We start from the raw sequence: 10,342 nt of genomic DNA, 5'->3' as shown, positions 1-10,342 counted from the left end.
TTGCCAGCTCCAGTTTTAATTCTTGGCAAACAACTTATGGAACCAACTCGGGCCTTTATTTTTTGCCATTATAAGCTTTCTCCATTTTTCAGTTCAAGGTCAAACAATTTAAGTGCTTCTCGCGTCTCTGTCTCCTGGGCTGCTGTCCTAACAAGCCCTCAATAAATGCTTGTTTAGTTCAATTAGGTCTTCATTTCTGAAATTTCGGTTAATGCTCAGTACATAAAAGTATTATGTAATTGACTATGTTGTCATTAATTTTTACTGTCCATTGCCTTTAACTTGAATGATAGCCTCATGAAGGCTTTAGTCTTTGACTCTGTGGCCCTTGATGTGTGCCATGCAGCCAAAATAGTACCTGTAATGGGACAGATAATTAATATCTGGGTTTTTTTTAAAGAGGGAGTAAGTATGATGCTAGAGATACTTTAAGTATTCTGGCAAAGCTATTTGCTCTGTTTTCATAACCCTTCAAGGTGTACTTAAAATTTTTTTAAATAATAATAAATCACGTTACAAAACTATAATCACAGGTTAGCAGAGTTTCCTAGGTGAGCTCTGCTTCATTCCCTCACTTCTCAAAAATCATTGTGTCTAGGGACCTCACTGAGATCTAAACATTCACATGGTGAAAAGTGATTTTGACCACTAACTGAATAATTAAATGATGACTGGTTTCAGCAGTTATAACACTTCATGAATATTTTCAACTCTTCTTGCATTTTTACTGCACTTGCTGGTGAAATTATATTGTCCCCAGCCAGGAAAGAGGATCTTGGAATCCAATCCTTTATCTCAGGCTTCAGTTGCCCCCTTTGGAAATAAACTAGGACTGAGACTATACAGTCACTGTCTGGGGAGAAAATAGCATGCAGGAAGTCACTTTCAAATAGGTAGATCTTAGCTGCTAGAAAAATACTAAATACACATCAAAATATGAAGTAAGAAATCTGTGTCGACTGGACATTGTCACTTGGTTTACATTTCTTCTGAGGCTACCAGAGACACAGCATGTGGCCTGCTTGCTTCTGGTTACCCCTCACCCCTCCTCTGTCTTGCTTACTATGGCTGTCTTTACTCTCTGCTTCCTTGACCATGACCAAACACAGTGACACTCATAAATCTGTAGCATGAATCTGCAGCTTCAGCTTACAGGTATTGGTACAGCAATAAGATACAGTTTATTAGATGCACTTTATGTCTGAGTGACAACCTGGTATCATGTGCCCATTTGCTTTTTTAGGTTTGGGAGACATCTGAAATATTGCATCTGGGGTCCTCTCTCTCTCTCTCTCTCTCTCTCTCTCTCTCTTTTTTTTGACTGCCTCAGGTCTTAGTAGTGGCATGTGGACTTCATTGACCATGGACTTAGTTGCCCCTCCACGTGTGGAATCTTCTGGAACCAAGGATCCAACCCCAGCTTCCCCTGCACTGCAAGGCAGATTCTTTACCACTGGGCCACCAGGAAAGTCCCAATATCTAGGTTCCTCCCTCTGATCAGCACAGACTACATTCCACGGAAATCTGTGTGTGTCCCCTTTAAGTATTGTGGTCCAAGGAGATCTGGGTGCGTCCCCTTTAAGAAGGGTGAACCCCCGCCAGTATTCTGAGCCTTAGGGAACAGCTTCCCGTTACCCAGAGGGTGAGGCTGAATTTTCCCTGACTTAGGTAGCACCGCCCCTTGCAGCGCCCGAGAGCGATGTTAACTACATTACCCGGAATGCAAGGCGCGGTGTGTATGGGTCACTGGGTCAACTGAAAGTTCAGGACAGAGGCACTTCCGTTGTGAGGTCGGCGTCCGGGCGGGTCTTCCGGAGGGATCTGGTAGCCGCTGGGGAAGTTTGGGTCTTAAAGGTCCCCAGATGAAGACGCTGTGCCGGCTGTTCTGAGGAGGGTCTGAGGCTCTGCGTGAGCCTGACCTGACTTGGGTCCGGGACAGGCGCCGCCGTGGCCGGGCCCCGCCGCTCTCAGGCTCTGCTGGGACGGCCGTGCTGACCCATCCGCTTCAGGTAAACGCTGCCCTCTCCGGGCCCTCAGCCAACTCTTATCATTCTGCGGCATTTTTTTCTTATCTGTGTTCACTAGTGTCCTTTGTGTGTGTGTGTGTGTGTGTATTTTTTCTCCCAAACCTCTGTTTTTCTAATTTTGAAAAACCTGCGTGGGAAAAAAAAATGCTGAGATCTTCCACCTGCAGTTGAAAAAGCAGCTGTTGTTAATAGCGGTTCACTGGTCAAGTCGAGAAAGGAGATACAAGTAGGACCCAAAAGCCGTCTGTGGAGGTCCTTCCAAAACAGTTATCCTGTCTCCCAAATGTTACGGTGTTGTCTGATGTTTCAGGTGAGCATTTCTCTACTTTCATGATAGTTTTGCCAGCTGTGTGGAAAATATTCAACGACTGTAGTTTCCCTTTGCTCAGTTTTAAAACTTTCTTGTGGCTGAAATCATATGTGTATTCTGTGTTTTTCTTCACTTGCACAAGATGATGTGACTTTTCCCATTTTTTTCATGGCTATCTGCTAATTTTTCATTTTTTGTAATTTTACATAGTGAGTGAGTAAAATGTCTCTAAATCCTGCTGTTGAAGGCTTTCTCTCTCTGTCTCTCTCTCAGCTTTCTGTGTTTATAATCATTGCTATTCTAGCCATACCTTCCGTGTGTTCTGTTGTGTATAAAGGACATGTTAGTGTGTATTTCAATGAAGTTTTGACTTTTTGATCTTTTGCTCCATGTTATTAATTTTAGCTTAATTCTTTGAATGAGATGATTGTACTTATTGATGGATCCCGTAGTTGTATTTTCATACACTCTTATGCATTATATAAAGTTAACAGTTTTACAGTATACAGCCACTTGAAGGTTTTCTGCTTTTTTAGTGATTATTTTACTATTCAGTCATCATCTTCTGATGATACTGAAAGAGAAGATGATTAATGTATCTTGTTAAAATATTTGTTTTCAGGGAGACTAAATTAATCATTGTGATGATAGAATGTTATAATGCTTGGAATTCCTATCAAGATGTTTAGAACCGAAGAAGATATTTCCATGTTTATATAATGAGGGTGGAATAAAGGTCAGGTCCCATAGGTTTTTTTCTCTGTTTTGGGTTTGAAGAGTCATCAGTGATGTCCAGTTATCTCAAGCTGTTGGAGGCCAAGCACTTTTAGATTCTAGCAACAACCCCTTTATCACAGATTAATTTTCTGGTATCATTTTTTTCTTGTAACTCTGTTTTAGTCTGTTTGAACGTCTTGAAATCTGTTATATAATGTTCTAATAATTTTAGATCAGAACTTAGTGTATAGCAGATTTTTTCAAAAACAATTTTTAAGATTACCAAAGTAAAATTGGAAAAGGAATCATAAACTGTTCAGAAGTTAGGTCAAACTGCAGTAATCTATGAAAAATGTTTTATTGGCAAAGGAGAAAATAGAAGGCAGTCAAACAGAAGTGTCAGAAACAGATATACTTTATTTTGATATATTAATACCTGGCTTACAGCTATAATAGGGGCTTCCCTGGTGGCTCAGCAATGAAGAATCTGCCTGCACTCTAGGAGACGCAAGCTCGATCTCTGAGTAGGGAAGGTCCCTAAGGAGGGCATGGCGGCTGACTCCAGTATTCTTGGCTGGAGAATCCCATGGACAGAGGAGCCTGGAGGGCTACAGTCCATTGGGTCACAAAGAGTCAGTAGTGTAGTGACTGAGCATGCACACACAGAGCTGTAATACAAGCATTTCATCTGCAACCCGGTACCGCATTCTTCTGGATTGTTGAGTTCCAGTCATACTAGACTCGTGGATACACTCAGGCACATCAGACGTGACTGATAGGCTTTGCATTTGTTTGTCCCACTCTTGGAAAACCTTTTCTCAAGATATCCACATGACTTCATTGCATAACTCCACAACTCATCTTTTACATGCTTTTGTTTTCCCTTGAGTATTTGTCTTTGCCTTAAATGGTAAATGGTCCACTCGCTAACCATCTATTTTGTCTGTGTAGCTGGCGTAAATTGAAGTTACATTGCCCTGCTTTTTCCACGTTCAGCGGAACCACTTATGGACTGTTCGCTGGTGAGTGTCAGGGGTCCTGGAAGCGTTTTGCTGCTATTCTTCCTGGACTTGGTGCCTGGAAACCATTCAGAAACCCTCAGCCCAGGTTTACAAGTCCAGGTCAGAGATAACCTAAAGAGATGCCCGTTTTGGGCAGCCACTGGACTGAGATGTGAAAAGTTGTCTTAAGTTCATGGGAAAGTCCACACAGATGCTTGAGCATGCAGTTGAGATGGATGTGTTTTAGAATTTGTATGTCTTTGTTAATGTCTGATAAGACCAGAGTTAGGATAGACTGGTAGTATGCGAAGATGGGTTTCTGTTCTGAGAATGATAGTGGAAATGGAATTTTTGGAATAGAGAGGAAAAGTGATGTGACTTAGGTTTTAAGAGGCTCCCTCTGGCTTCAGAGTGCACAACCACTTGGGGGAGAGGAAGACAAGGAGATAATCAAAGGACTGTCTTAATTTTCCAGATTTGCATTGGTTATAGCTGGATCAAAGTGGTAGGTGTGAAGGTAGGAGGAATATTTGGCTTTTAAGTAGAGGCTGACCAGGTTTTCCAATGTGGAGGGGCCACATGCCTCCAAAGTCTTTTTATTTGCATCTGGAAGAGTAGAAGTGTCATCAATTGATTTGGGAAAGTCAGTGGTTTTCAGTAAGAATATTAGGAATTGAGTTGCAGCCCTGTTGAGCCTCAGATGTTCAGTGACTTCCAACTGTAGGAGACAAGTGGATGGCTGAACATGTAGATCTAGAGTGCTGGGGAGGCTTCGGGGTGCCATCTGGGGACAGAGGAGGAGAGGGGGTACTGTCACAAGACAGACAAGAGGAGTGGTCATCAGCAAGAAGGGCAGGGGAAGTCCGGATAGTAGGTCAGGTTTCTTTGGGGGAGTGGCTTTGAAATTGATGAAGAAGGAAAGCAGAAATGGAGATGAAGTGATAGCAAAGTCAGGCTGGCGCATATTTCCCTTCCTGTGACTCACCAGGCTTTTGTAGTGGAACTTCGAAAGTTTGTGACAGGATGTCAGATGAGTTTAACATCATTTTAAATGGATGTTATATGGACAAAGATTGTAACTGTTGAAAAGACATAATGTGCAGGATGGAAGTGTAACTGGACCAGGGGTATCTAGATATGCGTGTTGTGACTGAGGATAAAGCCAGGACCAAGGGCTGGTGGGGAAACCTTCAGAACAGGGCTGGGGAGCTCCCAGGGAAGAGTTGGGATATGGTGGGAACCTGTTACATTGACAAGGATTTTCTGTTGCCATGTGCAGAAGGGTATATGAGGAGGCAGGAGATATGCCAACTTTGTGGTCCAGATAGTGATGATGGGGGTCAGATGTCTGAGAAAGTCCACTGAGTGATATGCATGTGGGGAAGGTGTCTGAACTAGTTGATCCAGGGCCCTGTTAATAGGACCTTGAGAAGGGTGGGTTCAAGTTGCTGGTGTCTGGATTGGATCACCCTGGGGACTGTCGGGCTGTTGTCTTGCTGGAGAGGGAAGGGGTCCTGCATGCCAGGCCCACAGCCTAGAAGTCATCTGTCTTTAGACCTGTGTGTTGTTGCTGGGGGTTGGAGTTGGTGTTCAAGGAAGCATTGCTCTCTGAATCAGGGACCTGTGGAGGATGATGACCCCAGAGTAGGGACTGGGGTTAGGGTACTTACAGGGTCCTGGGGAGAGAGACTGCTTATGCACACATTGTCCTCATCATCCCAGGGTCCTGTGACCTTTGAGGACGTGGCTGTGTACTTTTCACAAGAGGAATGGAGGCTCACTGGTGAGGCCCAAAGACTCCTGTACCACGATGTTATGCTAGAGAACTTCACGCTGGTTGCATCCTTGGGTAAGGCCCTCACCCCTGTCCTGGCATTCTGACCAGATGTCTGCCTTTTCCCTTTCTCCAAAGGCAAGTCTGTTTGTCTTAACAGCTGGACAGTGGGCACCTCTCTCAATTCTTACAAGTAGCCCCCATGCCAGCTATTCTGAAATTTTCTCAGTGAAGCTGTTATAGGTCAAATGATTTGAATCAGCTCAGTGAGTTCCATTCCTCTCCACCACTGCCTGCTAAGTTGATTCTGTAGACCTCTGCACCTCTGTGCTCCAGAGTCTTTTCCCTTCCAGCTGACATTTCCTGGGGCTCACTATTCCAGGAATTGTTGGGATCCAGTGTGGTCCCTGTTTAGGAAGTACTCTTGGCTGTTCCTGTGAAACCATCATAGAAGATTCTTTGTACTATTATTTTGGACTCCTGGGCCAGTACTGACCACTCACCTGTCCTTTCTTTCTCTTAGCACTTGCATCTTCTAGGTCCCCTGTTATTGTCCAGTTGGAGTTGAGTGGAGAATCTTTGGATATAGGATCAAAGTGGACATGATTCTAGCGACAGGAAGAAGGGCTCAAAGTGGGTCTGGCCCTGGTGATTGGCAGCACGGGGAGGAAATAATATGGCTAGGTTCAAATCAGATTTGAAGCCTCCCCTGGCCCGAACACTGTTTGCAGTCCGTGACCAGTGGCTGATTATCTCATCTCTGTTTCTCCTCAGTCCCTGACAGATTCCTTCTGTGATTTCTACTCTAGCTTCCAACCCAGGATTATCTCTTAACACCTTTGTCTTCCACTCCTCATTATTCCTCAGCATCCTCACGCTCATGCTTTCCATTTTTCACCTACGTTAATGTGTCACGAGGCCTGCATCTATCATTGAAATAGTCCTGCCCTGAACACCAGCTGTTCAGTGAGAGTCAGAATATCCTGGGCCTGGACATAGCTTTCCACACAGCACACATGTGTCACCAGCAGCCAAGGCCCTGGCGAAAACTGCTCCTGTAGGGGTGTACTGTCTGCTTGTTGCTCTTCTGTGCACTACCTCCCACCTTTGTGTGTCTGCCTGGTGCATCTTCACTGTTCCGTGACCTACCGAGGCCCAGTATGGCAGATTGGGGCTTTCCTGTCCTGCCCACAGTTCGTTTTTCCTGTTGGATTTATTCTTTCTATGTCAGATATAAGTTTGTGATGGGGCTGCCTCTGTTTACGTTTTCCTCCATGAAGTTCACTACCAGTTTTTTGTGTGTGTTTTTTTTTTAATTTCAGGGTGTTGTCATACAGCAGAGGATGAACAGACACCTTCTGAGCAGAATGTTTCTGTAGAAGTGCCACAGAGAAATACCAAAAAGACAGACCTGTCCAGCCAGATGGTCTGTCCCTGGGAGATGGGTAACCTGGCCGTAGAAGGTGGTTTGTGTGGACCCGAGGTCCTGCGAACAAACCCTGGCCAGACACCGTGTGGGACAGATGTGAAATCCCACCAGCATTGTGGAGAGAAGCTCATGAGAAGAGATTTGGGTAAGGCCTTAATGAAGAACTGCACGATCCATGCATTGGAAAAGGCTTTTATGTGCCAAGAGGTGAGGAAGGATTTCCCTGGTAGCTCTGGCCACGTCCAGCACCAGGTTAAACCACAAATGATGGAGTTTGTAGCAGAGTTTCACAATGGAGAAAAGCGTTTCAAGTGCAATGAATGTGGGAAACTCTTCTACCGGAAGTCCAGGCTTGCTCAGCACCATAGAGTCCACACCGGAGAGAAGCCTTATGAATGCAGTGAATGTGGGAAAGTCTTTAGATGCAGCTCCAGCCTTGCTATACATAGAAGAATTCACACAGGGGAAAGGCCTTATGAGTGTAGAGAATGTGGAAAGTTCTTTAGGCAACACTCCCAGCTTGTTGTGCACCAGAGAATTCACACTGGAGCCAGACCATATGAGTGCAGTGAATGTGGGAAAACATTCAGTACTAAAACCAAGCTTGATCAGCACTGGAGAGTGCACACCAGAGAGAGGCCTTATGAATGTAGAGAATGTGGAAGAACCTACACCTGTAAACGCATGCTTATTCAGCACCAGAGAGTCCACACTGGAGAGTGGCCTTATGAGTGCAGTGAATGTGGGAAAGCCTTTAGGTACTTCTCCAGCCTTTTTATGCATAGAAGAATTCACAGTGGGGAAAGGCCTTATGAGTGTAGTGAATGTGGGAAGTCTTTTAGGCAAAAGGCCCACCTTCAAGGCCACCAGAGAATTCACAGTGGAGCAAAGACTTTTCAGTGCAGTGAATGTGGGAGATATTTTAGCCAAAAGTCTGTTCTTACTAAACACCAGAGAGTCCACACTGAAGAAAGACCTTATATGTGTAGTGAATGTGGAAAATGCTTTAGGGATAAAACTAGTCTCATTAAACACTTGAATTTACACTGGAGAAAAGCTACCTAAATGCGCTGAATGTGCAGAAGTCTTAAGCCAAAGCACCTGAAAAGAAAATTTCACACCACAGAAAGACCTCACAAGTGCAGTACTGTGGAAACTTGTTTTTTTTTTGTCAAAAAAAACCATCATGGCCCAGGTAGACCCAAGAGTACAGAGCACGTAGGAAATTTTCTGCTGAAGGTCTAACCTCATCTGTCACCATGAAGTTCATTGTTGAGAAAGGCCGTCAAACTAGAGGAAGAGACCAGCAGATGAGCTGTATTCTTAATACATCTTACTGAACAGGCTCTGTAAGGGAATCATCACCTGGAAGTTGAATGCCATCCATCTGCACAGCCCTGGTACAGAGATGGCCTATGGGTTCTGGTTTATTGGAAGCTTCTAAGAAGCTCAGATCTACTTCCTAACCGGTGCAGCGGCCTTGCCAGACTTCTGGTCATTGTGAGTTTCTTCTGCCAAGTGAAAGATCCTCTTGTGGGCGTCAGTCCCCTCAGTGTGATCAGGGTAGGTAGACCTTTCTGCTCTCCTGTCCCCTGAAGGAAAGCACATGTAACCGGAGCACTTGAGTGGTGTCATGCTCTTAGATCTATCACCTGCCTAGGAAAGGAACTAAGCAGCTTTGACCTTGCACATGCACTCTGGGTTCTGATAGCTGTTGACAGAGGTTTACTTTCTTTGGCATTGAGTCATGTCATGCTTATGACAGATGTTTCTGTCTTCAAGTCACCCTGCTTGACAACTGCTTTCTTCTAAGCAATTCTCTCTTTTTTCATGATGCATAATTTCTTGGAGAATGATTTGCTGTTACAAGTAATTCTTTTCTGTGAAAAATACACTATTTTGATATACCACCCATTGATTGTTTACCTGTCTTTTTTTTTTTTTTTTTTTGTATTTTGTTGTGCCTGGTGTTAAGTGAGGCACACAGTATATTTAGTTGCCCCATGGGCCCTCTTAGATGTATCACGGGGAGTCTAGTTCCCTGACCAGGGATTGGTCTTGGGTTCCCTACACTGGAAGTGTGGAGTCTTAGCTACTGGACACCAGGGAAGTCCCTCCATTAATCTTTAAAAGGGTGGGATTTTGGTTATTACAGATAAACTTAATATGAAGATACACATAGAATTATATCACCATGTGGTTTCATACTCAAAAGTCAATGATTATACCCTATTGCCATCCCATCGATATTGGAACATTCCAGTTTTCTTGTATTCTTCACTAGTAGTTGGTTGATATGGCCAGTATTTTGAGTATTACCTCATCAAAAAGGGCTCCCCTGGTGGCTCAAATGGTAAAGTGTCTGCCCACAATGTGGGAGACCCGGGTTCGATCCCTGGGTTGGGAAGATCCCCTGGAGAAGGAAATGGCAACCCACTCCAGTATTCGTGCCTGGAAAATCCCATGGACAGAGAAGCCTGGTAGGCTACAGTCCATGAGGTTGCAAAGAGTCGGACACGACTGAGCGACTTCACTTTCACTTTCATTAAAGAGCGTAGAGGCAGACTCCCTGGTGGTCTGGTGGCTGAGTCGGCTCTCCAGTGTAGGGAGCACGAGTTTGATCCCTCACCCGGGAAGATTGTTCATGTGGCGCAACTAAATCCAGTGCACCACTGCTACTGAGGCTCGCATGCTCTAGGGCCCACGTGATGCAACTACTGAGCATGTTTGCTGCAATTATTGAAGCCCACGCACCTGGAGCCCGTCCTCTGCAACGTGAGAAGCTCTTACAGCTCAAAAGTGGCCCTTCCTCTCTCAAACTAGAGAAAGACTGTGCAGCAGTGAAGACCCAGTGAAGCCAAAAATAAAATGTAGCTGTATCTCACTATGCTGATTGCAGTTCCCGAATGATTCATTCTTATATTCATTTGCCAGGTGTGTGTCTATGATAAAATGTGAGTCTTTTATTAGTAATTGAGAAAATAAAAATATGTTGGAACTTTTCTTCGTGACTTTGTTGGATGGAATAAATATTTGTGCTCAGAATATTGTTCACCAAGAATAGTCCTCATTGTTAACACAGTT

The 10,342-nt window shown here is 44.3% G+C and overlaps 1 protein-coding gene across 1 annotated transcript; it reads left to right on the top strand.

Moving 5' to 3' along the window:
- The first annotated feature begins 1,894 nt into the window (after positions 1-1,894).
- Positions 1,895-9,080, top strand: LOC138096194 (zinc finger protein 773-like). Its single transcript, XM_068992273.1, has 5 exons — positions 1,895-2,009; positions 2,086-2,337; positions 4,006-4,076; positions 5,778-5,904; positions 7,152-9,080. The coding sequence occupies exons 3-5, from the start codon at positions 4,062-4,064 to the stop codon at positions 8,321-8,323; spliced, it is 1,314 nt and encodes a 437-aa protein (XP_068848374.1). The 5' UTR covers positions 1,895-2,009; positions 2,086-2,337; positions 4,006-4,061; the 3' UTR covers positions 8,324-9,080.
- The last annotated feature ends 1,262 nt before the right edge of the window (positions 9,081-10,342 follow it).

Source organism: Capricornis sumatraensis, chromosome 20, assembly GCF_032405125.1.
Source record: "Capricornis sumatraensis isolate serow.1 chromosome 20, serow.2, whole genome shotgun sequence".
NCBI lineage: Eukaryota > Metazoa > Chordata > Mammalia > Artiodactyla > Bovidae > Capricornis > Capricornis sumatraensis.
Note: the sequence above shows the minus strand (reverse complement) of the source record. Positions and strands in the feature narration are given on the sequence as shown.

Coding starts and splice junctions, on each gene's coding strand:
- LOC138096194 (XM_068992273.1), top strand. Junction 5,905..7,151: donor CACGCTGGTTGCATCCTTGG/GTAAGGCCCTCA, acceptor TTTTAATTTCAG/GGTGTTGTCATACAGCAGAG.